Genomic DNA, 26,552 nt, shown 5'->3' with positions numbered 1-26,552 from the left:
TACCCCTTCCAATCGGCGCTCTTGACTCGGTTTATATCAGCTCCTTTTCTCTTTCTTGTCTGGTTTATTACTACAGCGTGGAGTTTATGATGCTTTGGCGTTCGATGGGATTCGTTTCAATGTCTTCGCGCGCTCTCACAGGGGAAAATTATCACCCTTTTTATTAGGAAGGCCAAGTCCCTGGATCATCAACTCTGGCACAGGTCCGGCTGCAAGCGGCGATTGCCTAATCTTTTGATTATATTTTTATATTGGCTACAATCATCTACCGGTAGTAACTTGTCTCGTCTTATTAGGAATAAAATTTTGATTTCCTTGTTCTACTTCCAACTTCAAATTTTGTTATCCTTGGCGGATGCATGCCACGTTGTGAAGTGTGGCTCAGAGCCGTCTCGTGGCCAATGAAAATGTCGACTTAGCAGCGTGCATCAGCCGGTGTGAGCCAGAGCAAATAGAAGAGTACAAAACTAGACAGGAAGAGCAAGGTAAGATGAGAAAAAAAGACGATGCAAGGTGGAGATAAAAGTGACGTGCGTTGTGGTGGTCTTACGAGTTGCAAAACAAAAAAAGTAAATCTCCGAGGACGGAATCGAACCGCCGACTTTTCGATGACAATTTATCAATTACAGTCGAACGCCATGAACCAACTAGACCACTCAGAGTTGCAAGACAGCCGTTTATTTTGCTCTATAAGCCTAAAGCATTGGCATTCTCCACTTTAGTGTTTGTCAGTGCCTACCTCCCTACCTACCCTAGTATAATACGAACGAGCAGTTTCCTCGAGTAGTGAATTTCCTAGGGTAGGGAATCAGTGGGTGTTATTTGCCGCAGTTTCATGCTCATTTATATACATAACTATAAGCCACCTGAAGGTAATGTAGCTGTGCTCTCGGTCGTGATAACATCTCCTCCTTCCCAGACGCGAAGTTTTACCTTGTTCTGGCACAACATCACGCATATTACCTTTCTTTCTTACGTGTCTGCTGTGCCGCATGGCTAGACTCGTTTTAAAACCATAGGCAACGAAAAAACAAGAAAACCCCTCGTCGCGGTAGCGGAGGGCCTTTGGTATATCTGTATAGGTGTCCTCCGCGGATCTCGTCTTGGATGGCCGGCTCTGCATGACCTGCCGTAGGGGCTACGTTACAGGGAATTTAGGCACTGAACGAGGGGAATCTTATTACCTCCTAAAAACTCGCATATGAAATACATGTATTCCAAATACATCATATCAGTATTGCCAGGCTGGCGTCCTCGTCAGCGTACAGTGTGCGCCAGTACCGAGTCGCACTCACACAGTATAGCCAGAGGCGTCGCCAAATCAGGGGTCTCCCAATTGCAAGCCAACGATCAAGCACCCCCCACTGCATGAGACCACGTCCCATCAACCGTTGTTCTTTTTCAGCGCTGGGGTTCCTAACCTCTCTGCCTTTACCAGGATGCGATAGCGGACGATTCTTTTACCAACGAGTCCGTACGACTCACCCCCCGCGCCCACAATGGGGGTCTTTTCCTTTCTCAAACAGGTCTACCACCTCGACACCCTCGACACGCGCTTCACCTCGTCCTCGTCGGTGCCGTACAAGAGCGTCATTGAGGCACGCGGTGACCCGGCCGCGCAGCGCGCCGACGCAGCGGCCAAGGCGCAGAGCCGCACCCAGCTCTCCAAGTGGAACACGCCCGAGTTTTACCTCTACTATGTCGTGATTATCCTGGCGGTCCCATACATGTTCTGGATCGCCTACAATGTCTCAAGGCGTATGTTCGGGAACGGCGAGTTGGAGTGCAATTTTGGGTGCCACAGCTAACGATTGCTTCGTTACAGCGTCCGATCCCCGATATCACAAGTTTGAAAAGTTTCTATCTGATGGTTGGATCCCCGGCCGAAAGATTGACGTGTCCGATTCGCAATACTCCATGTTCCGCGAAACGCTGCCGTACATGGCCGCGCTGCTGACCCTTCACCCGCTCCTGCGGCGGGTCTGGAACGCTGTCTGGCCCGTCAACGCCAAGAAGCCCCTCGTTTCGGCGCACATGGAACAGCGCTTGTCCTTTGATTACGCCTTTGCCTTTGTGTTTCTGCTTGCACTGCACGGCGTGTCGGCGCTCAAGGTCTTTGGCATCCTGTACGCCAACTACCAGGTGGCGACCAAGCTCCCCAGGCGGTACGTGCCCGCCGCGACGTGGATCTTCAATATCGGCACGCTCTTTGCCAACGAAATTTTCAACGGCTACCCGCTGCGCAAAGCCGCGGGCCTGCTCTCGCCGCCGGTGCTAGCGGGCGTCGGCCTCAACGCGGTGGACTCGCCGCTGATGGAATGGGGGACATGGCTGGACAGCTTCGGGGGCGTCGTCGCACGATGGGAGATTCTCTTCAACATTACCGTGCTGCGACTGATTAGCTTCAACTTGGACTACTACTGGAGCCGTGATAAGAACCAAGCTGGTATATTCGAGGTATGTTGTCCGATCCCCCCCCGTATGAATTTCTGAGACGGCTTCTAAGACGCCCAAGAAGAAGCAGCTCGACCCCGCAAACTTGTCTGAAAAGGACAGAATATCGATTCCTGCTGATGTGAACGACTACTCGTTCCGAAATTACGTGGCTTATGCCATCTATGCGCCGCTGTACCTGACCGGCCCGATCATGACGTTCAACGATTACATTTCACAGGCCAAGTACCGGCCCTCCAGCATTGAGAAGCCGCGGACAATCCGCTACGGTGTGCGCTTCCTGCTGGTTCTCCTGGCCATGGAAGTAATACTGCACTACGACTACGTGGGAGCTATTAGCAAGGCCAGCCCTGTCTGGAGCGATTACACCGCCGCACAGCTTAGTCTGCTGTCGTTCTTCAACCTCCATCTAATATGGCTCAAGCTTCTGCTCCCGTGGCGGCTCGCGCGCCTGTGGGCGCTGGTTGACGGCATCGACCCCCCGGAGAACATGACGCGCTGCGTCAGCAACAACTACAGCACGCAGCAGTTTTGGCGCGCCTGGCACCGCTCGTACAGCCGGTGGCTCGTTCGCTACCTCTTTGTGCCCCTTGGTGGCTCGTCCTTCCGCAATTGGCGAGCCATTGCGCGGTCGATCATCACGTATATCTGCGTCTTCACCTTTGTCGCGCTGTGGCACGACATTCAGCTGCGGCTGCTGATCTGGGGTTGGCTCATTGTGCTATTCATGCTGCCAGAATTTGCAGCGGCGGCGCTATTTCCTAAGAGGAAGTGGGAGAGCCGCCCGACAGAGTACCGCATGCTCTGCTGTTTCGGCGCCGTCTTTAATGTGCTGATGATGATTACGGCAAATGTGGTTGGCTTTGCTGTAGGACTGGACGGCCTGGAAAGCATCATCAGGAGCATCTTGCATGACTGGTCTGGTAAGTTGTATGTCATCTCCTCTAATCAAATTGTATCTGACATGGACAGGCTTCCTTTTCTTGGTGACGGCATGCTCTGCCCTCTTCGTTGGCATACAAGTAATGTTTGAGATTCGTGAAACTGAGAAGCGCCAGGGTATAACACTGAGATGTTGAGGTTGCAGACAAAAGCTGGCAGCAAAAATTGTATACTGAGACTAGCATGACATGGGGCTAGTATTATGAAATTGCAGTGTATATTAATACATGGAAATATGAGTACACGCCGCTGGAACGATAAATCGGAGCCAACATGGCAGCAGATCCTTTCTAAACGAAAGACTGCGCAGTCTGCTCTTTTGACCTCTGCTCGGAGTTATGGTCTACACCCTGGTTCCTGCCGCGCACAAACTTACCCTCCATGCCGAGCTTCTTCTCTGTGACCCAGACACGGAGGTGAATCAGGCCCCATACCACGGCAAAGATGACGAGGATGCCGACGGCAATGCCAAGGACATAGGCGGCGACGTAGCCTCGGCCGCCGACGCTGTCGTGGTCGAGGAAACTGTAGGTGTACCAGCCCTGGTCGGCGAGCGTCACAAAGGCGACGGCGAGGTAGCCCAGCAGGATGACGATGAGCCAGAGGGCGTGTACCCAGGGCGGCGGGGCGGTTCGGGCGAGGACCAGCTCAAAGAGGGCAAATGCGCTGTTGAGGGCGTGCTCGCTGGCGTTGCTCCAAGCGTCGTAGGTGGAGGGGAAACCGCGGCCGGCGTAGAGGATGCTCCAGTAGACAATGGTGACGAGAAAGGGCAGCGTCACGACCGAGGTGTAGAAGAGGGCGTGCAGGGCCTGAAGCGGGCGCGGGAGGCGCGCGAGCAGGGAGTCGCGGCCGCTTCTCAGCATGTAGCTCAGCGTGTGCGCGGCGGCGACGGCCAGGTAAAAGGCCAGACCCCAGTAGGTGAGCACGGTGAAGTAGGAAAAGGACCGGCGGGCGGTCTGGCAGCCGCCGACGGCATCGTGGGTGCAGGCCCAGGCGAGGGTGAAGAAGAGGTCGGTAAAGGCGTACAGAGACTGTAAGCGAGGGGGTGTCGGGTTAGCATCAAGGGAAACCACGCGAGGGATGGGGGATAACTATGATAAGTCAAGGAAGAACGGGATGCGTCATGCAACGTGCCACGAGTTCTTGTTTGTGGGCTAAAAGGGTAAAAGGGAAGGGGGAGGGGGGGGGGGGTTCAGTTGGGGGATTGTGTTGGTTGGTTTCCACGTACAAAGAGAGCACGACAGGCAAAGAACAGCCACGGGGGCAGCAGCCAGGACGTCTCGTACCTCCGGGACGGATCCCAGAGGTCATTGCCAAACTTGAATGCGTCGAGGAACGCCATGGTGCCCGCTCTGACGAAATGCTAGTAATTAAAATCCTTGTTTTCTGTGTAGAGTGCTGTGTGCCGCGGGTGTTGCTGTGGTGGTAGTAAAAGATGGGAGGAAAAAACAATAGACTCCCTCCTGCTTGGGGCTTTATAATCTGGCCAAATTTTCTCCTTTGCCGTTGGTTTGCCTGTTGCCTTTTTTTTTTTTGCCTTTTCTTTTCTTGCCTTTTCTTGCCTGTTGCTTTTTTTCTTTTTTGGTTTGCTAATATGGCTTGATGGTGCTTGCGCCTATCGCGCGAGATGCTTGCCGATAGACCGAGACTAGAGCCCGCCACCTAGTAAACTATCCTTATTACAGAAACTCAGATTGGACACGGCGGAGGGGGAGGGGCAGAAAGAAAAAGGAAGAGGGAAGAAAAAAACAGCCGGCGCAGATTAAGCTTTCGGCCTCGTGTGGGGGCCGTGCCTTGCATGTATGCAGTCCGTGCGACTGAATTGTCAGGGCTTTTTTTCTTCGCTTTTTCTTCCTCAATAACAGAGCAGATATACATGTCAGAATCGAGCGTATTCGCGAAACTCAGCTGCCACTCGCCAAACGATCTTAAAAAAAAAAAAAAAAAACTCTTCCTTAGTACCTAGATCAAGTCGCTGGAACAAGGGCCCTGCGTCATCACAATGACCCTGTTACCAGACAGACCTGCGTCCGCACTCGCCGACATCTTTTCCTGGGCCCCAAATATTGTGCAAAATAATAAAATAATAGAGGTCGGCGATGACGGACATCATGTCAAGTTGCCTGCATCTTGTCATCTAGCATGAGGCGGCAGCTACACCTGCAAAGGCTACATGCATAATGTAGTGGCGTCGCCATCTGTAACTACTAACATACCTCCTACCTAGGCACCTAAGTAACAAGCGGCCGCGAACCAGACAAGGACCGGCTCGCTGATTACCCGTCATCATCTTTTGTGAGACGAGAAAAAGTGTGTTTGGTGTGGGCTTGCATTGCTGACGCGTTTTAATTCGTAAACTGTGACAACTGGAACGAACCGAGGCTCGGTTGTGCACGTCGTTTCAGAAATGGCTTCTACTCGCGGGGATACCCGTGTGAGGCTTCTTGGCTTGAAAAGACGCACGTTTCCGGGTTTACTGCAAATTAAGGAATCACTCAAAGCAAGACGTAAAAGAGAGACATCGCGCAGTGGATAAACCGACTTGGCAAGGCGTGGTTGCAAGGTTCTAGGCGCTTCCAGGGTGCAATAGCACAGCGATCACCATCTTAGTGCCCGAACGATATGCCGAAACCGTTATTCGAGGTGATCGGGGCTGCGTGGTGTAATGGAATACACGCTGTCTATCATATCATGGGGGACGGTCGATAGCCGTCGGGGTATGGTAGCCGAGACGGATTGCCAGATGCAGACATTGTGACATAATGCTCGTGTGCACAGTCAGCTTGTGAATGCCTTGCCTTTTCTTTTTCTCCTTTACTTTTTTTTTCTTTTGGTATTGGCTTTGATAGAGTACATCGCATCTGTAACCGGCTTCTGCCGGCTGACATGGTGTTGACCGAGTTTCATATGGCGATGCGGGACGAGATTACACCGACGGCAGGGACGCCGAGAGGCTCAGGGTGGTATACATTGACGAAAAAGAAAGGAAAAAAGAAGAAAGTGCAGCGATGCAATATAAAAAGTGGCCAAGGCGTCGATAAATGATGCCACAGTACTGTATCTACGGATACGTAAACCAGATAGAGAAGCTTGCCCCTGAAAGGATCTGGTATCATGTTTCGAGGGGCTGTCTACCTCCCATGGCGGGAATGCATATCTGTGCCATGTTATGAAGCCATGCCATGATACATGCATATTTCTAGTAGGTATGTAGTTACTGAGTAGGTAGTAAGTAATTTGTAGGAAGTGCTCAGTAACTACTCCGTACGCCACCATGTGGTGCATCGGGCCGTATGCATGTGCGTACCTAGGCACTGATGGCAAGGTGACACTGGCACTCGAGCAGACTGCCGGGTTGAATGCATGAACTAGTTAGGACAGGGGCGTGATGGCCAGGGGCAACGGGAATTACGAGGGTTACTAGTCAACTATCAAAAGTTGGAGTCTGGAGGATACCAAGAGGACACGGGTTGATGGGATACTTGACACGAGGAGCGCTATGACCAGAGGCTAAGAAACTGGAGTGGTGGCTGCTTCTGTGTGGCAGTGTGGGTGAGGCGCTCGGGAGGGCAACAAAGTTTGCAGCTTGGTTGTTTCGTTTACTTGGCTGTTCATGCGCCGATTGCGAGAGCAACAGGCAGTCGAGACTGGAGAGAGAGGAAACGTTGGTGGGTGGGTGGACCTGGAGGGGATGACAACGGCCGACTGAGGGGATTCGCATGGAGAGTGGCTGGATGGCACGGATTGGATTGGGTGGAAGCGTTGGTTTATATTAATTGAGGGGAGAAGGGAAGATCAAGTTGTCAGTGTACAAATTAGTTGGACATGTGTGTGTGTGTGTAAGAAAAAATATATAAATATAGAATGAGCGGAATTCCAGAGTAAAGGCGTTTCTCAGGGGCGCTGGCTAATGGATCTGGTGAGCTAAAGATAGAGCAAGAGTAGAATGAGGCTGTCTCAAGACTGTCGACGGCGGGAATCCTGCATTAGACCAGAGCTAGTGGTCATAGTGGCTAATAAGAGGGGAATTTTGAGAGTTGTTACTGGAGTCTCTGAAACCAGCTAACATCCTGCAGGTACCTTGGTAAGTAACTAGGCAGGCTTCGGTACCTGGCCAAGATGGCAACTGTTATGGGAGGAATGACCATGATGATATTAAAAGGCTAGGGACAACTATTGTGTTTCGTCTTTGTAACTAGGTTTCTTGCCTGATTCCAGACGAAAGAAAAAGCAAAGACGAGGAACAAGACGGCGACTATTTACTCGACCCTTGTATATTGTCCAATAGTCGGGCACTCTGTACGGAGGAACTCCGTAATAAATGATGGCAGTAGTCCACAGTTTGTTCAGTGTCCACTGTCGGCTCACCTGGCCCACAGCATCTGTTTCGCTACATGCACGCTAGAACAACGCTCAGCACCAAAATACTGTACCTCCAGCCTGTACGGAGTACCCCCAGCCAACGTCCCCGTACTGCGTACACCCTTGTTGTACAATCATCGACAGGTACAATCCACACCCCCTATGGCCTGCTGAAGATTCCAGTTATAGCCCGCGTTGCCTCCCACAGCCAAGGAATCCGCCGCCACTGAGTGCTAAAAGACTCTGTACCTACGTGGTACCGAAGTACCTTAGTAGGTGCCTCAAAGTTCTTCATTCCCGCCACCTCACCCGCCTGTCGACGCCGCCACGCACGCCTCACCCTCCAAACAAATGCAGCTGCTGCCAAAGAATATTGCCTGCAGCTTGTCTTGGTATGTAGCACTGCATTGTTGAATCCTACCTCTAATTATTAAAAGAGTACCGAGTACGAAGCAGCACATTTCTCCGTGTCCCTTGTCGCCACCATATTTTTTTTCCATTGCATGCACAATTGCTACCGCCCATCCCACGTCTCTTCCCTTCCCTCTCCCTCTCGGCCTCCCCTCGTCGGGCCACACCCACCACCCACCAACCCGCCCCGTCCAGCCCAAGTCCTGTCCAGTCCGCCAAGCCCTTTCTCGTCCCTGTCCGCATCGACCAGAGCGCTGCTAGTTAGAATTTCACCGTCTTCTCTCTTCTCAACCCTCTTATCCTCTGGACCTGCTCCCTGGCTATGAATCTAGACCTCTTCATCCCCGAATCCGACTTCCATTCACCCACCATCTCCCCCAACCAGTACCTTCGCTTTTCCTTTCCTCGCCTCGCACCAAGCCGCTCCTGCACTCTGAATCGCATCGCCCCTTCACGCACCCACAAGGGGTTCTATCGACATTCGCTCACTCACTTGCGAATTGCCATATTCGCCTCTGGCTTGTTGCCGACCAACCTACCAACCTTCGCGCCCACTACGCGCTGAGTTGTCGTCGTCCTACCCCAAAACCACTACGACGTTGTCATTGCTGCACCGCATCCAACCGCCCCCCCAAAGTTTCCAGGTTGCACATGCACCAGTCTTCAGCATAACCCAAGACCGTCCAAATCGATGCCTATACGCCTGTAACCTCGCCACAAAACACCCGCGGCACACGGCTTCGGCTCTGCTCCGGATCTCCCATTAGACGGGGCTGCTGCTCGTCTTTACATCTCCGGGCAGCACCTCGTCTGACGCCACTAGAAATGGACGCAGCTCAGCTCCCCCCTCTCCAGTTTGAGGATGGCCCTCTTCAGATCGTTCTCTTGCCCTCGCTTGATGACGGAGACGCTGGCTCCTTTGATGACCCCTTTGCCGATTATTTCAGCCGCGACCCTGACGACCACAGCAACAAAACTGAAACCGCACACCGAAACAAAAGCACACCAGAGCTGGAACCTCCACAGCCTACTCATCAACTTCTAACAGAAACTTTGCCATCGACCGCCTACCAACCAACGCCACGCATGTCTCAGCAACGACAACACCAGGACAATGCGCCGGCTCAACATGCATTTCAGCAACCGGCCTCGCAACAGCAACCACAGCATCTGCAGTACGCTGAACCACTGCTCGAACTAGACCCCATTCACCACCGACGCCAGCTCTCGCTCCCAGATTCTGAACATGACGTCGAGACGCCGCATGACTGGCAGGACTCGCCCTCGACCGCCGACGAATCTGCACCCGAACACCCCATTCCAGCATTCCAGGGTGCCTTTGCCGAATCCCTGCGAGAAGCGACAGAGGGAACAGCAGTCCAAAAACCTCGATTGCAAGAGATGGATGCCAAGTCTCGCCGTGAACGACTCCTTAGTCAAGGCAAGGATGAGGACCCCTTCGATATCAAATGGCGATACCGGCCGGGCCAGACTCAGCACGAGGTCATGAAACTGGTCGCCCAAATCTCGTTTGGTGTTTACCTCATGTTTAACGGCATGGCAAACAGCAACGCTCAAGTTATTGGCATTCTTCAAGGCCACATCGACGAGATCGACGAGTTTCTCGAAGTCGCTCTCGAAGATCTGAAACAGGCTGTAGAGGATCTAACAAAGCGAATTCAGCACCTCAAGCTTCCCATGGAAAATATCACAGTATTCGAGCAACTCCTAGAGGACCGCAAATTTCGAGCCGAGATTCTCGACGGCAACGAAAGGATAGACGGCATCCTCACTCGAACTAATGCTGCCATGCGACAGTGGGATGATGATATTGAAGCCGGCCTCCGAGGCAGTACAGTCTTTGCCAGCTGGCTCAACGACCAAGCCGGCGGTGACTGGCGCCACGAACAGCCCGATCTCGTCGATGTCTACGATGCCATGAAGGGCAATACCGAAGGATGGCAGAATGCTTTTGAAGATATGAATAATCGCGCACAGGAGATCAATAGTCTCATCATGACCCTCATGACCATTATCACCGAAATGGAGAGCAAAGCTGGCGAAGTGAGCCGAAGAACTTGGGTAAGCTGCTCCTCTCGTCTGCATTCCTCGTCACGGCCCTGCTAATTTTTTGCCTTGGCAGACTTCAGTTGCGCCTTTTTCCACACCCACGGGAACGATCCAATCGACGTCCACTCGCAACACTGTCAAGGGCGCTTCCCCGTCACCCCCGCCATCCCGCAATTCGCATGCCAAATCGTCCAACCATTCGGGCCATCAAACATATGTCCCGAACCACTTGTCGCTGACACCGAATGAGTCCAACCAGGGAGATGAAGACGACGACGACGAAGAGTTTGATGATGATACATTCTTTCCACTTCCGGGCGGTTTACCTTTGCTCCCACCAACGACGAATCGTCACCGTGAAAATAGCTCCATCTCATCAAAGCCACGCTCAGAGCCAGTCACAGACTCACCGACGATCCACCAGCAAGAGATGTCCCCGAAGCGGCTTCGCAGCAGTGCTCCTGCCGAGGATACCTCGCTGTATATTCTCCAGCCGCGGACGTATACTCCGCAACCTCCTGCTCCCGTTCCTTCGCCTATGTTGATAGCGACACCATCATCTGCAGAGCCTCCGCCGCTTCGTAAACGGCCTTCTCTCCGCAACCGTATCCTGAACCCGCCCACCTCTATCCAAATTCCACCAACTTCCACCCCCGACTCTCCGCTATATGTGCCCTCGTCGCACTTCGGCACGCCCCGGACCACTAGCTCGATGCACGATCTACGAAGTCCGGACACTGGCTACACCCGCGCGCCGCCCCGGCCCCGCATGACCTCACCCTTGGACACGCCGACGTCTGACCTGCGCACCTTTACGCCGTCACCCTTTTCCGACCACCATTCCTTCCAGCCTGTACGAGCCTCGCCGCACTCGCCCCTACAGCAGCGGCCACACACCGCCACAGGACCGCATCGGCCGGTCACCGCGCAAACAGCACACAAGCCTACACCGCTCGGCGCCATGACGAACGCGAGTAACGTGCCGGTCGCACGACCGCCGATGGACCGCGTCAACACCACGAGCGGCCTGTCGCATCACACGGAGCGGCAGCTTAAAAAGAAGAAGAGCGCCTTTGGCTGGATCAAGAAGGCCTTTACAATGGACGAAGACGAGCGCGCCGCGTTTGAGTCACGCAAGGCGGCCGGCGGCCCGCAACCACCCTATTACGATCCCAATACGCCTCGGTTCCTCGATGGCAAGAGAATACGCTAGAAGCGACCAAGTCTCTCGTGCTTATTTTGCGAAAACAGAAAGGTGTCTATTCGGCGGACATTTGTACATATTACACAATTTTTCAGATCCTGGATGCCAAAAACCCTGGCTACGACTCGCGGGCCCTTGCGCTCACCACTTTTTTCCTTGTATCAAAAAGAGACAGAGTCAAGTCGTCTCGCATTTTTGCATTGAAAGGAAAAGCGTTGCTGGAATTTTATATCACTGAAGCTTCCTTCTACGATACCTTTTTAAACTTGCTCCTGAACCAGGAATTTTCCCCCCTTTTTTTGTTATATACCAACTCATATGTCTTTTACTATTGTCCTTGTGGGAGTACACATTGCCATGGTACTTATTATATATACCTACTACGTATAAATTCAATCTCTTGCTGTGTTGGGTCTGACAAGAAACGTATAGATAACCTGTCACAATGCAATATAATATCTTGTTGGTCTTGGCTTTATGGCTGTTGTATTATTCAAGTGATGAATCTATGTAGGTATATACATGTATAAAGAATGACACGATAATCAGGGCCAGTCTTCAAGTCTCGTCTACTATTACTCGCCCAGCCCGTAACTTCGCACCCGGCTGAAGAAGAACGGCTTGTTGTTCTTGAGCAGAAACTCAGCCCAATCCTCGGTCAGCTTATTGTAGCTGTAGAAGCCGTGCAGTACGAGCTTGTTGCTGCGCGACGCCGTGGGCTTGCCGGCGCTGCGCACCTGAAGGTTCATCTTGAAGACGTACTTGGTGCCGACACCTTCCGTCTCGACGCAGAGTTCATCGTCTCCGCTAGGCGCCGCCCCTGCAGACGCGGTACCACCACGCTTCGCGCCACCGCCGCCGCCGCCGCCGGGCGGGGAGAGCCGCCAGCGGCCACGGTGGGCGAGGCGCATGACGGCGCTGGGGAGGTGGTTATGGGCGACGTCGTGATGCAGGCGCACGGCATCGCGCGTCATGTAGTGGATGACATCGGCGGGCGGGTTGGACGCGAGCAGACTGATGAGAGATCCGTCGCGGAAGAAGCGCAGGTACCGGTAGTACGTGACGATGTGGATGGGCGCGCCGCCCCATGTCAGCTGGTTGGTCGAGGCCTGCCCGGACCGCACGTAGTTGACCGTGGAGATGTAGCACCCGTCGAAGCGGATGCGCGGGCGCCGGCGGAACATGCTCTTCCATGTCGGGAAAATTGATGGTGTCATGGAGAGCGTCGCGGCCTCCTCGCGGGCCTGGCGACGCTGTGCACGCTCGCGCGGACTCAGAAGCTGGCGCGAATTCTTAGGGGAGGTGTTATCCGGGTTGAAGACGGAGGCGTCGCTGTCGTTGTCATCGGTCGCCTGCTCGTCTTCGGATTCAGATGAGAGAGGCCCCCATTCGATGGCGCGGTTCCAGCGGTAGTGCATGCCGCCGAAGCCAAACTCGGAGCCGAGACACAGTCGCCGCCAGATGCGCTGTTCGCTGGCGACGAGGTACGCCAGCCGCCGGCAAACGAGCGAGAGTCGCACGTACTCGGCCACGTCGGCCACGGCCACGTCGTGCAGGATGTGCGTAAGTAGCTCGTCAGGGAGTTTGGCGATGGGGCAGGGGAGCGCGGGCTCGCCCTCGACTTCGGGAACGGCGGGCTCTATCTGCAGGGCGGCGAAGCCTGATAATAGCTCGGAGAAGGTCTTGGCCGGTACGACGGCCTCGGGTGCGGCAGCTGGCGCGGCAGGTGCGGAGGCGGAAGCTTGGCCAGTGCTGGGTGCCGGGGCGGCCGGCTTGGCAGACGCTGCTGGGAAATGCTTTTCACGATATCTGCGCTCTACACCGTGGTCCATCTACTTTGGTTAGCATGATGTATGGTGGATGAGTGATTGAGCGGCGTAGGCTCACCTTGTAAGCTTTGCGATACAATTGCAAGCTGTCGCCCATATTGCCTCGCGATTCCTGCTCCATTGCCTCCTCAAAATGGTCCAGAGCCGATGCAAGATTCTTCCGCGAGGGGTTTGCCACAGCGTTGATGCTATCGGCGAGCGTCCGAGGCTGGGAAGAGGTTGAGAGCGGCGGGGCAGGCTCATCAAATGAAGGGCCGCCGACATAGTCGGAGCCTTCATCGAGAATGAGGGCCCGGCGGGTGGCTGTGGGGCTGGGCGGCCCGTTGATCTTCTTCAGCGGCGCGGGCCGTGTGGACGAGGAAGGAAATGACTGGTGTGAGGCATCGCGCCGTTGGCTATGGCTCTGACTCCGATGATGGCTGGTGGCAGACGATGATGGCGCTGCCGCACCGGCGGATGGACCTTGCTGGGATTGAAGATCGGAGAGCCATTTTGTTCGAAATGACTCGAGTTCAGAGTCGAGACCATCGCCAGAAGACATGATGGATGGATGATGTGGTGTTGTGTTCAGGTGAAGGTGGAAAGCGACGTAGCCGTTCAGCTTTCGCTGGCCGGGAGTTGAGTTTCAAATGTTGCTGTAGATTCACAACTGGATGTCAGCTTATAAGAAGGAATACATATTGAGACGTGACTACCATCGAAGATGTACGGTGTAAGATAAGGAATGATAACTAAGTAGTAAGACGAGCGAGATAGGTAGTTAGGTGATGGAGATACCAAAATTGGGCCAGGATCTCGGTACGTGGGTGTGAGGGTGTGAGGCGCTTGATGTTAGATGTTAGATGTAATGCGTCACCGGCGAGGACGTTGACGGGATAATTGGTGGGGAAACTGAGCACAGTGGGGTGCTGGTACCTGTTAGTAGGGGCTTCAAGGGAGAAGAGCCCTGTAATTCAGGGGCTCATGATTTTTTGGACCATTAGTACTTACCTTTGTCGAGGTCGGTACAGCACAGCTTGTTAGTGAAGCCCGCTTCCGCACACCGTCAGCCTTAACACGGATCTGCCCCCCCGGCGCTTTCGGAGCTTGTGCTGTCTTACACCAAGCTACGCCCGAGTTGGCAGTAGCACTAAGAGCAACTAAAACGTATTATTAAGTCTTTGTCGCCTCCGGCCACGGCGAGGGCGAAACCCACCAAATTTTTGGCTCGCCGCCAGCCCGTCAACGCCAATCTCTCTCTACCTACGTCTTTGACTCCGCGACTCCTTTGTCCTCTCATCTTATCAATCGCTCTCTCGCCGATTTTTTTTCCACGTCCTACCTCTTGCCTCCAGTACTTCGTCATCACCACCCTACTCTTTTAGCGATCCGACGTCTGTTTTGGCCTGCCAGAAAAGCTGTCGCAAACGCCGGCTCGCTTCGGCCGAGCTTCCCCATCCACCTTGACGGCCCGCATCACCACCGCTCACGTCACCATCATTCACGGTTGGTGCGGCCACGGGCAACGCGCATCATGAGTCGCTCTCCCTCCAGCGCGCAGCTGGCCTCGAATGACAGCACGGCCCAGAATCATGACAGGATAGAGTCAGCCCTGCCGCCTGTGCACCAGATCACACCCGCGCAAACCATGGTCTCTGCCATGACGGGCAGTCTGATCACCTCTCTGCTCGGTGCGTCGCATTTTCCATGCTCCTGTTCATCGTCAGTACATGATTTACTAACATTGTCTTTAGTCACACCACTCGATGTCGTCCGAGTCCGACTCCAGTCACAAAAACCTCCCGTCTCCGCCGTCGATTTCTCCAAGCTCGCCCTCACACCCCACAACCTTACACCGATTCAAACCGCCAACCTGGGAGTCACAGCATGCTGCCGTGAAGTCTTCTTTGCCGGAAACAACGCCGAATTTTGTTTGGCTGCGCCGCAAATTGAAGGCATCACGGCCGGCATGGCGGGCGCTCGGTCCCACGACTGTGCTGTTCAAGAAGTCGAGAAGAAGACGTACAAGTCGACCATGGACGGCCTGCGCAAGATTGCCCGTAACGAGGGCTTCACTACTCTGTGGCGCGGTCTGTCCCCGACTCTGGTTATGACGATACCCGCCAACATCATCTACTTTACTGGCTATGACTACTTGCGATTCAACCCCAGAAGCCCGCTGTCCAACCTCTCACCTGATTACGCGCCGCTCGCTGCCGGTTCCATTGCTCGCGTGATTGCTGTCGCTACAGTCAACCCGATTGAACTGTTCCGCACTCGTATCCAGGCGTCTTCAAGCTCTGCTTCAGGTCATTTCATGGAGACTCTCGGCGGCATCAAAAACATGGTTGCCACCCAAGGGTATACCTCGCTCTGGAGAGGATTCAACTTGACACTCTGGAGAGACGTACCTTTTTCCAGTCTCTACTGGTGGGGATACGAGACTCTGCGTTCCAAATTCACGGACATGCGTCAAGAGCGGAGGGGGCGGTCGCTGTCCTGCGACGACACCCTCTTGACCGCTCGACGCCGTTCGCAAAGCAACGAGAAACAGGTGGAAACAGTTCTTGACAGCTTTGCGGCCGGTGCCTTGTCCGGTGCGTTTGCCTCCATTGTCACCATGCCCTTTGATGTTGGCAAGACGAGAACGCAGATATACAATGACGGCACCGTACGAAGAACCGTCGCAGGAGCCGCCCCGGAAGAGCAACATATGATTCGACTCTTGTGGCACATCTTCAAGACTGAAGGTGCTGCCGGGCTCTGGCGCGGCTGGATTCCCCGAACCCTCAAGGTTGCCCCGGCTTGCGCCATCATGATTAGTAGCTACGAAGTCGGAAAGCGAGCTTTCCAATCCATCAACGAGCGTGCGGCGCACAAGAAACAGCAAGAGCTGGGCCGATGAGCTCGACTTACCCACATGCATTTTAAAACACGGAAAAGGAATATAGACTTTGAACCAGCGGGAGATGCCTGGTTACGGCACTCGGTTCTGGCGTTCTGGAACATTTACAGGCAGACTCTTTTCTCTTGGCTAATTGACCTGCCAGCACTGACAATTTAATACGCTACAAGTACAAGAGCAAAATAAAACGGAGCGCAGATGTACGATAGCAGCTTATAATAAAATTACAAACTACTCCTGCATCCTAGGGACAAAGCGACTGTGAAGGTTCGCGGCCGGATTGCGAGGGGCCGGCGACGGGCTCACTACCTTAGATAATGAACCCGACGGGGAGTTGGAGGCTGACGCAGCCAGAATAAACAAGTGTCATAGTGTTGAGATCTGATAATTGGGGAATGATAATGCTACATACCACCGGCGATTGCAACTGAAGATGGGAGTGGAGCTGCAGCATCGGAAGCGGACTTTATGTCGTTGGTAGCGGACGCAGTCGCATAATCGACACCCGACACAAGCAAGAAGATGCCGTTCCTGGTACGTGGGGTGTACGTACCTCTTTGAGGCTCATGTCTGTTCATCCTCGCCCATGTTTCTCCTCATCTATGTTCATTCTCCTCTATGTTTAGGAAGTTCCTCATTGCCCGGGCATCCGCGCGGCCCGGACCGCAGACGGGGACTCGGGCGCACAACACCCTTGAGCTTTGATTGCTCCAAGGCCAGCCATATTGACCGGGCGACTGCAAGCGAGTCTCACTACGAGAAACAGGTTTACCGCTAGTTGACTTGATGTGGCTTACTCTTAGTATAAGTAGCCCCCCTCCGGCTGTCCAACTTCAGGGCCAATTCTTCGCAGCCATCCATGCCATATTCTCTTATAGAAGCTTTCCTCTACCTTGTCTAGAATCTCAAGACGTTTCTTTATATTGCATGTGCTGTTGAGACCTTTCTGATTCTTCTCAAACCCACCCCCCATTTTCAACTCAGTCAACCTACAACAATGGCCGAAACCGTCGACGTCGACTACCTCATCATCGGCGCAGGCGCTATGGGCCTCGCCTTTGCCGATACCATGCTCAGCGATAGCCAAGCGACTCTGGCCATTGTCGACCGCTACCACAGTCCCGGCGGGCACTGGACTACCGCCTACCCATTTGTGCGTCTGCACCAGCCCTCAGCCTTTTACGGCGTCAACTCGATGGTGCTCGGCAGCGACGCCGTTGACCAGCACGGCACCAACAAGGGCCTCTACGAGCTCGCCACATCGCAAGAGGTCCTCGCCTACTACAGCCAGCTCATGTACCAGCGCTTCCTGCCCAGCGGTCGCGTTCGCTACTACCCCAAGTGCGAGTACACGGGCGACGGTGCGTTCCGCTCAGTCCTCACCGGCGCGACGTACCGGGCCGGCGACAAGTCCAAAATTGTCGACGCCACGTACATGAAGGTCACGGTGCCATCGATGGCGCCACCCAAGTACGAGGTGGCCGCCGGGGTAGAGTTGGTCACGCCGAACCAGCTGGCGAACCTCAAGGAAGGCCGCAGCAGCTTCACTGTCGTGGGCTCCGGCAAGACGGGCATCGACACTTGCCTGTGGCTCCTGACGAATGGCGTGCCGCAGGAAAAGATCACTTGGATCATGCCCCGCGATGCGTGGATGCGCGACCGCGAGAGCCTCCAGCCTGGCGACTTGTTCAGCGCGAGGCGTGCCGAGACCCTGAAGACGATGCAGCAGGCGGTGGTGACTTGCCAGTCAGTCGACGACTATCTGGACCAGATGGAGAAGGGAGGGGAAGCGATTCGATTGTCGAGCGATATCCGGCCCGAGATGTACCGCTGTGCCACGGTATCGAGGGTGGAGCTGGATGAGCTGCGCGCTATTCAGAACATTGTTCGCCAGGGCCGCGTCGTCTCCATCAGCCCGAACGAGGTCACGCTGCAGAAGGGCTCGTACAAGCCACTTCCCGATACACTCTATGTCGACTGCTCCACCGATGGCCTGGCGAAGCTGCCGCCCGTGCCCGTCTTCCAGGGCCGGACGCTGCGGCTCCAGCCGGTGCGGCCCTGCCAGCAAGTCTTTAGCGCCGCCTTTATCGCGCACGTCGAGGGCGCCTACCAGGATGAGGTGCTGAAGAATGAACTCTGCCGTCCGGTACCGCACCCCAACGTGCCCGCCGACTGGCTCGCCACGAGTATTTTGTACTTTCGGGCGCGGGCGCTGTGGAATGGACACCCGGAGACGAGGGCGTGGCTGGTCAAGTCACGTCTCAACTTGGAGATTCAATTCCTTCCCGCGGATAAGGCGCTGCGGGATGCGCTGCTAGCCAGCGCGGCATCTCCGGAGAAGATTGCGCAGGGGAAGCAGGTGCTGCACCGTCTGTATGGCATCCTTGATACGCTGCCGGAAGAGGAACGAGCAGCGGCAAAGGCGTTGATTGGTGATCTGTGATCTGTGATCTGCCCAGAAACGAATAGAGAATAATAGAGAATTTCTCTGCTTTTGAAACGACTGATTGATCAGGTAGACGAATTAGAAAATAAATATTGATATTCTTCGCGATATTTCCATCCTGGACCGTTGGGTGTCAGTTAGGAGCAAGCAACACAAACGGCAGAAGCAAAGTCGAGCTGAACGAAATATGAAAATACCTAGGCACGTCCATTTAGAAACATGTAGTACTTTCGAGGTGTACATGGAACGAGATAACTGGTTGGAGGCAAAAATATTGGCTGCAGCTGCGACCTGGTGTTCACTTGCAATTTGAGCTCCACTGGTTGGAAATCTTGATGGAGGCGGGCGGGCCCATCCATCCATGACATCCATTAACCAGACGTTTTCGACCAGCAACTCCATCGTGTCTGCGCAGCCTTACAACCCGGCTGGGATCAAGAGTTTACCCCGCGGTAGAAGAGGAAAGCTCTCAGCCACTATCCATCTTTGGGCGTGCGTCCTAAACCGGCCAATCAGAGGTGCCCGAAAGATCGACTCTCATCTTTCATGGCATACCCAGAGTTCAAGAGACAAGAGTAGTAAAAACATCGCGCGCGAGGCATCTCTGTTCTCAGCTCATATTCGGAACCTTTTCAAAAATGTACTTGTTTCCCCCCCAAGAAAGCTGCCGCCTTGGCAGCGACAGCGGCGAGCCCGTCTACGTCACCGAGATTACGTGCACCGCTGCCGGCCTGGCCGCCATCTCGACGGACAATGCGCTCACGCTCCTCGACCCCGCGCGGCTGTCAGCCGGGCCGGTCGCGACCTGGCAGACGGCGCACGGCGCGAGCGTGACGGCGCTGCGGGTGCTGGACGGCGCGCTGGTTTGCACGGCGGGCGAGGACGGCACGGTGGCGGTGTGGGATCTCCGGATCAACGGCGCCGGGGCCAAGGTAACTCAATTCAAGGGTGTGTGTTTCCTCGTACTCGGGCTGCAATGATGCTAACTGGGATGGATGTGGTAGCGAGTGACGCGCCGATTCTGTCCATGGCGTGTAACAACTACACCAGGACGATAGCGGTGGGCACAGAGCTGAAAGATCACATGGCTTCTATACATCTCTGGTAAGCTTCCTATTTGCACTCGCCAACTCAATTCTCACTCTACTATTCAAAGACAAGACTGACATCTCCGACATGATGATAGGGACATCAACGATGGGCACACAGCCAAGGCGCACTACCAAGACGTACATAGCGACGACGTGACGGAGCTGGTATTTCACGAAACGCAGCCGGCGCTCCTACTATCGGGGTCGACCGACGGCCTCGTCAACATTTACGACACGCGCATCGCCGACGAGGACGAGGTGACGGTGCAGACGTTCAACCACGGCGCCTCGGTGCATCACGCCGCGTTCTTCGGGTCCTGGGGCGGCGAGGTGCTCGCCCTCTCGCACGACGAGCGCTTCGCCATCTACGACGCCTCCGAGGAGGTGCGCAGCGGTGACGCCACGCACAACTTTGACAACGTCCGCCAGCTGCTCGACTGCCAGTACGTGGCCAACGTGATGCCCAAGGCGGACGGTTCCGGCGCCATCCTGGGCGCGGGTTCCCCAGAGTACGTTGCTGTCCCATCCCATTGTACCATGCTTTGACATGGAGATTGTGAAACTAACTCGAGTTTTTGCTGGCTTAATAGTCGGCACCTATTTAAACTCTACTTTCTCACCGAAATCGGGGAGAAAAAATGGGCATTCGCCACTGGGAACAGCGTTGGCCTGCCGGGGGCCCACGGAGAGGAGATTGTGCGATCGTTTTGCTGCTATGATCAGGCGGAAACCGTCTTCACCGCGGGAGAGGACGGATACGTCCGAGGGTGGCGGGCCCGGCAGTGAAAACAAGAAGCGTACATGCCAGGTCTCTTGCATGGCAGACCTATGGGGGTATAATTCTAGTGATACATTGATGTTGCTCTTTTTGTTTGGAGTCCCTGTATATAATCACCCAAAATAGAGATAGCGAGAGGGATTGAACTGAGCTTCTCCTTGGCTCAGCTAAACTTGTCGTGCTTGCTCTTGACTTTGACGTCGAGCAGCGTCTCGTGATAGTCGCCTTCGCGGCGCGCCCGCTTCAGCTTCCTGACCTCGTCATCGTCGAGGCGGCGGCCGACAGCCTCCTCGAGCTCGCGCCGGCTGATCTTGGCAAGGGCCTTTTCCTCCTTGGACGCCTTGATCCGGGGCTTGAAGCGGGCCTGCATGCGGATGCGCAGGGTCGTGGCAAAGGAGATGGTGTCGGCGTCGCCGCGGACCTCGTCGCGCGTGGCAGAAGCAGCCCCCGTCGTCGACGTGACGCAGAGGAGCGTGTCGCGCAGCGTCTGCACCTGAAATGTACCCGGCGTGTCGGCGGTGGCGACGAGGGCAAACGTCTCGAGCGGCGAGACGGCTTCCGAGTGCGCGGAGAGCAGGCCAATCCTGTCGCAGGCGAGATATCTGCACAAGGACGAGATGCAAAGGTCAGCGATTTAGCTTGCAATGGACAAGTTGAGTGTGCGTGCGTGCGGGGGGGTGAGAGAGAGTGTGGGAAGTTTTTGTTACGAACCGTCCGTGGTGGCCCTTGAAGCGAAAGTGCTCCGTGCCCGCGATGCGGTTCGCGACCCAGACCTGGCGGACGTCGTGTGGTTCCGCCGTCGCCGGGTTCGCGTCGACCATGTTCTCGATGGGCAGGATGTAGACCTTGCCGGCCGCGTCGCAGGCCAGCGCCGCGGGGGGCTCGGTCGGCAGCACAAACATGACGGGGCCGGAGACGTCGGACGGCGCGTCGGCCGCGACCCAGGTGTCGTCGTCGGCAATAGGCTCGGCGGCGGCGGAGGCCGTTGTCGAGCGCAGCTGCTTGCTCGAGGAGCCGTCCTTGCTGTCGTCGTCGTCGTCGGTGGTGGCGGCGGCGGCGCGCGCGCGCTTGCGCTTCTTGGGCTTGTCGCCCTTGAAGGACAGCGGCTTGACCATGGCCAGCACAGCGGTAGGAAGGATCGGGGGCGAAGAAGTTCTTGCAAGGTTGGTGGGGGAGTGCGCTTTGTTGCGGCACGTCAATGGGTGCAAGACGATGGCGGCGTAAGACGACCTGTCAAACTGATGTGGAGGAGCAGAGCAATGAAAAAGGCTGCTTTATAATTTAGCGGGGGAAAGGGCTATGCGCTGCGCTAGAGAGGGTGCTGGAATGCCCCGTAGCCTCTTTAACGTTACTATCCAGGCACCTAGTACCTGCCTATACCTTCGACGGGTACAGTGTGGTTATAGTTGACTGGCAGCCCCTCTCCCGCCCCCAAACGCCGGGGTTTTGGTCTACTTCAGCCATGGTTTGTTCCCTTTACCAACCATACATCATTCTTCAGAACTGCTCATTCTTCGCCAAGTTTCTCATTTGGAACTGTTTTTCTTGTATATACATCCCAGCAAAGTAAGCTACTCACCATGTCCGCCCAGGCGCAGGCCGTCACAGTCTCTCTCAGAGATCTCCAGTCCGGTACGTTCGTCTGGCATGACCCGCTGTCACAATCACGATTCATTTTACCTCGAGTCTTTGTACCTGGCCTGTCATGTAGAGCTGACTCCTGAATGTCCAGGCAATGTCTCTTTTGAGACGCTGCAGCAGGCCTTTGGCCCGGACTCGCTTGGCATCCTTGTCGTCAAGGATGTGCCCGAGCAGTTCCCCAAGCTGAGACACTCAGCCCTCTCTTATGCTTCCTATCTCGGAAATCTTCCACAGTCGGAGCTTGGTATGTAGCCCAATTCACTAAACTCACATCATCTTGACGACACTTTGCAGTTGTGCTCACAGTACATTCCAGAAAAGCTCGAGAATGCCCACGCAAAGTACCTCACCGGCTGGTCTCTGGGCAAGGAAACTCTCAAAAACGGCAAGGCCGATACCTTCAAGGGATCCTACTACGCCAATTGCGCCTTCTACGTCGACGCCTCGCTCGAGTGTGCCCAGCCCACCGCCGAGTTCTCCGAGGCGACGTTTCCCGAGTATCTGTCCCCCAACCTGTGGCCCGCGCAGCATGTGCTGCCCGGCTTCAAGCCCGCCGTGACGGACCTCTGCCGCCTCATCATTGACGTGGCCGTCCTCGTCGCCCGCGCCTGCGACCGCTTCGCCGAAAAGGAGATTCAGGGCTACCCCCAGGGCTACCTCGAGCACGTCGTCAGCACCTCCAACACCACCAAGGCGCGACTTCTTCACTACTATCCCCAGGGCCAGGATCATGCCGCCGACGCCGACGAGGATGACTGGTGTGCTACTCACCTCGATCACGGCTGCCTGACGGGGCTGACGTCGGCCATGTTTATTGACGAAACGCAAACCGACACCTCGGTCCCCTCCACCACCGCCACCGACTCGTCTCTACCTACGCTGACCGAGCTGCCCGCATCGCCTGATCCCGGCGCCGGCTTGTACATCAAGTCTCGCACCGGCGAGACGTTCCAGGTCAAGATTCCCCGCGACTGCATAGCCTTCCAGACGGGTGAGGCCCTTGAGCGCATCACTGCTGGCAAGTTCAAGGCCGTGCCACACTTTGTGCGCGGCGTCAAGGCCAGTGTCAGCAATGGCCGCATTGCTCGCAACACGCTTGCCGTCTTCACGCAGCCCAACCTGGGCGAAGAGGTCGACATTGAGCAGCACCTCACATTTGGAGAATTTGCACGTGGCGTCGTCACAAAAAATACGGTATCGTAATGCCACAAAGGAAGATGAGCAAACGATTGTGACGGTGTACATTATTCACACAAGATCTTGGGAGGTATAGATAGGCATGTCAATGATGTAAACATGATTGAGTCTATGTAAAATCTAACAGTATGTAGAGCATACAAACTCATATACGTGCTGAAAGTGTATATCTGACTGAACAATTTATTTTTAGCCGAAAGTTAGCCAAAACCGATGAGAATATAAATAATTTTGTATCCGGATGTTGAATCCTCTGTACTCATGCTATTCAGAAGCAGCCCAAAGGCTTCAACGAAAGCACACTCTGTGGCGCTAGACATTGTTGGAATCGTCAAGGCGCAACTAGCAAATGGCCAAACGGCCGTCTCAGCTTCCCGCCCAGTCTAGAAATGAATCCGCGGCAACGAGAAACCCCAAAGCATTATGCCCAAGCGCCCACGAGACTCATGCCAAACGCACCCAGGAAGACCAAGAGACAGGCCCCGATACGGGACTTGCCTCGCAGGTAGCGCCAGCTCGCGTCGCTCAGGAAGTCTTCAGAGAGAAGCTCGACGAGCGATGCAAACGTGAGAAGACCAGCCGAGATGGCGTTCATGACACCCACAAGGATGAGACCGACCTCAGAGTCGGGGCTGTAGAGTGTATGCGTGGCGAGTCCAATAGCTTGACCGAGAGGCGTCCTAAAGTTGTCAAGTTAGCGCCCAGCACAGGTTCCGTCCCATCAATGGCGGTACATACGTGCAGCCATAGGCCAGCGCCATGAGCCACGGCTGAATGGTCTGTCTTTCCCATCTAACGGCTGCGATACGAGAGCCCAAAGCTAGTCCCTCAAAAGTTTCTGATGCCAAGTTAGCAACCGCCTCATGCTATGTTGTGTTGGACTTACGATGGAATGTAATTGCGATGAGCAAAACGATGAATTCGTTCCCGACAGATACACTCAGAGCCATACCAATGAAGACGCTATGGAACAGAATACCCAGTTCCAAGAGAATGCATTGAAGTCGATCCCTGCGCAGCTGTTGGTGTGCGGAAAGCGTAGGCGGGCGGAATGAGTCTTCATCAGATGACAGCACCGCCTCATTCTTATTGGCCGCGGCAGTCTTCGCCTGGTCGCGCGAGCCGTCAACGGACGTAGACAGAGACCTACTCAGCTGCGACAAGTTCTGGCCAACGCTCGACTGCCTTCCGTTGATGGGTCCCAGGTCTCGGATGGGCTGCTGCGGATGGGCGGTGCCGTCCTCGCCGCGCTCGTCGGTGACAAACGTCACGTTGGCCATGCAGCCCTGGTGGCCGCCGGCGCCTTGAAGGCTGATGTCCTCGGGGGGCACCTGGCGGGCCGGGTGAAAGATCATCTCGACGACGGTGACGAGGAAGACGGCGGAGAGGGCAATGGCGCCGGGCATGGCCTGGTAGTCCTTGGTCCAGAAGCTGGACAGGCACGGGTTGTTGAGCGAGACAAAGGCGGTGGGCAGCAGGTGGACGAACGCGGTGGCGATGAGCACGCCGGTGCCGAAGTGGCGGACGACGAAGAAGAAGCGCGCCGGGATGCGCAGGCGCGGAAACTTGGCGGCGAGCAGCGGGAACGCGCAGCCGGTAAAGGAGACGAAGAGGATGACAAAGAGCGCGCCGACATGCAGCGGCAGATTGTATTCATCACCGCCGACGCCGCCGCTCGCGCAGGTTGAGCGCTTGCGGAGCGGCGCGGTGGGCGAAGCGGCAGTGGTGGTGTCGTTGAAGAGGAGCAGAGTGGGCTCGCCGAGGGAGATGGGAGACGAGGCCGGGACCGCGGTCCGGGCGGCAGAATTTTCCCGAAAAGAGGAGAGTACAGAGGAAGCAACAACAACGGATACGATCCAGGTCACCCATCCCCAAGCGTTTTTACGCTGAGAATAAGATGCTGGAGCAGCACGCGGGCCGTGGCCATGACCACCAGGGGCCGACGCGTGAGAAGACAGGGATGGCCCTAGGATGAACGAGTTAGCGGGAGATACTTGGCTTTGACATCTCTTTCAGGCTTGAGGCTATTCGGAGCATCACCATACCGTTTAGCCACCGTCCTGCTTCGGCCACCTTGGACACCGGCTCGGGCGACCGCGAAGCGTGCTGAAGTCGTTCGTCCTGCGCGTCGGCGCCCAAGAGACCAGAATTGGCGCCGCCGCCGTCGTCCTGGTCGGCCGCGACGTGCTCGCGCAGATTGGCCATGCCGTTGAGGTCCTCGCAGGTGGTCTGACTGTGTGAGAGAGCGGGCGGGCTCTGGTTAAAAGATAGGTGACGCAGCGTGTGCTCGTCGGCTTTGGAGAGGCAAATCATGTTGACGTGTTGTCTGTTGTCAGTCCGGGGCTGTGGGTGTTTAGGCTCAGTTGTGAAAGCTGCAGGAGGGCTGCCGAGGGAAACACACAGTTTGGAGGACGTGTTCCAGGAAGAAGAGGGAAGCAGAAAAGGTCGAAAAGAGCAGATCTGCGAATGGAATGGCAACCTGTATGGCTGCCAAGGCTGCGCCACTGTGGAGAGATTTGGTTCAGCGCCGTCATGTCCCGACACTAGTGGTACAAACGCCAGGGTATTTTTGTCGAGCTGAAAAAGATACTGCGTGGTTCCAGGGTTGTAGACTTGGGATGGATGGACGAAACAGCTTGAAAAGGACGACAGCCGAGCGTCGGGCGTCGGGCGTCGGGCGCGATTGGTAGGTGTGTTTGTGTAGGTATGTACTAATGTATTGGCCGTGGATTGTGATGGGTGTTGGTGGCGTTGCAGCTTTAGGTAGGAAGGTACCTAGATATTACTTAGTAAGTAAGGATCGTAATAAGGATTAGTTAAGCTTAACCCGTAGCTTGATTGAGTAGGCGCTGGTCACGCAGGCACGCGACACCCGCTGACCTGAGGAAATGCAGCGTGCATTTCTTCGTCTTCGCCAGGGTGATTTTCTAGAAACCAAATTTTGTATTTTGTCTCGGGCAGAGGTTCCATGCCAGGAAAACTATTGCCAATATTTGCCAAGTGATGACTGCGTTTGCCTCGTCATCCAAGCCGAGGGCTGATGCATCCAACGACAGTATTCGGAGAGTATGCCGTTGGAAAAAAAAAATGCAAGCTAGGGGACAAGCTGAGAACCATCTGAAACTGAAAAAATTGCTACGGCAGATTCGGGAATAGTTGTGGAATATTCTTTCAAGATGCGCATCTGCCTGCATGTTCCAACTTCAATGCGGGACCCGGCCGGCAACTATCCGTACGCGGCTC

The 26,552-nt window shown here is 55.1% G+C and overlaps 10 protein-coding genes across 10 annotated transcripts; 6 read left to right on the top strand and 4 right to left on the bottom strand.

Annotated features, from left to right (window-relative positions):
• Window positions 1–1,499: 1,499 nt before the first annotated feature.
• Window positions 1,500–3,533, top strand: CCM_07673 (glycerol: H+ symporter (Gup1), putative; the record flags this gene model as incomplete). The annotated part of the gene is made up of 4 exons (XM_006672813.1): window positions 1,500–1,758; window positions 1,826–2,457; window positions 2,516–3,377; window positions 3,427–3,533. 4 exons carry the CDS (start codon window positions 1,500–1,502, stop codon window positions 3,531–3,533), a joined length of 1,860 nt encoding a protein of 619 aa, XP_006672876.1.
• A 153-nt stretch (window positions 3,534–3,686) lies between these two features.
• Window positions 3,687–4,738, bottom strand: CCM_07672 (uncharacterized protein; the record flags this gene model as incomplete). Its single annotated transcript, XM_006672812.1, has 2 exons — window positions 3,687–4,487; window positions 4,625–4,738. The coding sequence occupies 2 exons, from the start codon at window positions 4,736–4,738 to the stop codon at window positions 3,687–3,689; spliced, it is 915 nt and encodes a 304-aa protein (XP_006672875.1).
• A 3,052-nt stretch (window positions 4,739–7,790) lies between these two features.
• Window positions 7,791–11,452, top strand: CCM_07671 (uncharacterized protein; the record flags this gene model as incomplete). The annotated part of the gene is made up of 6 exons (XM_006672811.1): window positions 7,791–7,838; window positions 8,035–8,150; window positions 8,365–8,429; window positions 8,502–8,687; window positions 8,972–10,251; window positions 10,313–11,452. The coding sequence occupies 6 exons, from the start codon at window positions 7,791–7,793 to the stop codon at window positions 11,450–11,452; spliced, it is 2,835 nt and encodes a 944-aa protein (XP_006672874.1).
• Window positions 11,453–12,018: 566 nt separating this feature from the next.
• CCM_07670 (F-box protein (Pof7), putative) lies at window positions 12,019–13,813 on the bottom strand (the record flags this gene model as incomplete). The annotated part of the gene is made up of 2 exons (XM_006672810.1): window positions 12,019–13,275; window positions 13,331–13,813. 2 exons carry the CDS (start codon window positions 13,811–13,813, stop codon window positions 12,019–12,021), a joined length of 1,740 nt encoding a protein of 579 aa, XP_006672873.1.
• A 972-nt stretch (window positions 13,814–14,785) lies between these two features.
• CCM_07669 (mitochondrial carrier protein, putative) lies at window positions 14,786–16,156 on the top strand (the record flags this gene model as incomplete). Its single annotated transcript, XM_006672809.1, has 2 exons — window positions 14,786–14,942; window positions 15,006–16,156. The coding sequence occupies 2 exons, from the start codon at window positions 14,786–14,788 to the stop codon at window positions 16,154–16,156; spliced, it is 1,308 nt and encodes a 435-aa protein (XP_006672872.1).
• Window positions 16,157–17,153: 997 nt separating this feature from the next.
• Window positions 17,154–18,599, top strand: CCM_07668 (uncharacterized protein; the record flags this gene model as incomplete). Its single annotated transcript, XM_006672808.1, has 1 exon — window positions 17,154–18,599. One exon carries the CDS (start codon window positions 17,154–17,156, stop codon window positions 18,597–18,599), a length of 1,446 nt encoding a protein of 481 aa, XP_006672871.1.
• A 641-nt stretch (window positions 18,600–19,240) lies between these two features.
• On the top strand, window positions 19,241–20,239 carry CCM_07667 (WD domain protein; the record flags this gene model as incomplete). The annotated part of the gene is made up of 3 exons (XM_006672807.1): window positions 19,241–19,550; window positions 19,607–19,706; window positions 19,789–20,239. 3 exons carry the CDS (start codon window positions 19,241–19,243, stop codon window positions 20,237–20,239), a joined length of 861 nt encoding a protein of 286 aa, XP_006672870.1.
• Window positions 20,240–20,634: 395 nt separating this feature from the next.
• CCM_07666 (FRG1-like family protein) lies at window positions 20,635–21,586 on the bottom strand (the record flags this gene model as incomplete). The annotated part of the gene is made up of 2 exons (XM_006672806.1): window positions 20,635–21,073; window positions 21,183–21,586. The coding sequence occupies 2 exons, from the start codon at window positions 21,584–21,586 to the stop codon at window positions 20,635–20,637; spliced, it is 843 nt and encodes a 280-aa protein (XP_006672869.1).
• Window positions 21,587–22,051: 465 nt separating this feature from the next.
• CCM_07665 (uncharacterized protein) lies at window positions 22,052–23,315 on the top strand (the record flags this gene model as incomplete). Its single annotated transcript, XM_006672805.1, has 3 exons — window positions 22,052–22,103; window positions 22,204–22,356; window positions 22,429–23,315. 3 exons carry the CDS (start codon window positions 22,052–22,054, stop codon window positions 23,313–23,315), a joined length of 1,092 nt encoding a protein of 363 aa, XP_006672868.1.
• A 415-nt stretch (window positions 23,316–23,730) lies between these two features.
• CCM_07664 (plasma membrane zinc ion transporter, putative) lies at window positions 23,731–25,622 on the bottom strand (the record flags this gene model as incomplete). The annotated part of the gene is made up of 4 exons (XM_006672804.1): window positions 23,731–23,989; window positions 24,048–24,129; window positions 24,196–25,275; window positions 25,355–25,622. 4 exons carry the CDS (start codon window positions 25,620–25,622, stop codon window positions 23,731–23,733), a joined length of 1,689 nt encoding a protein of 562 aa, XP_006672867.1.
• Window positions 25,623–26,552: the final 930 nt, after the last annotated feature.

This window comes from Cordyceps militaris (assembly GCF_000225605.1).
Source record: "Cordyceps militaris CM01 unplaced genomic scaffold CCM_S00006, whole genome shotgun sequence".
NCBI lineage: Eukaryota > Fungi > Ascomycota > Sordariomycetes > Hypocreales > Cordycipitaceae > Cordyceps > Cordyceps militaris.
Note: the sequence above shows the minus strand (reverse complement) of the source record. Positions and strands in the feature narration are given on the sequence as shown.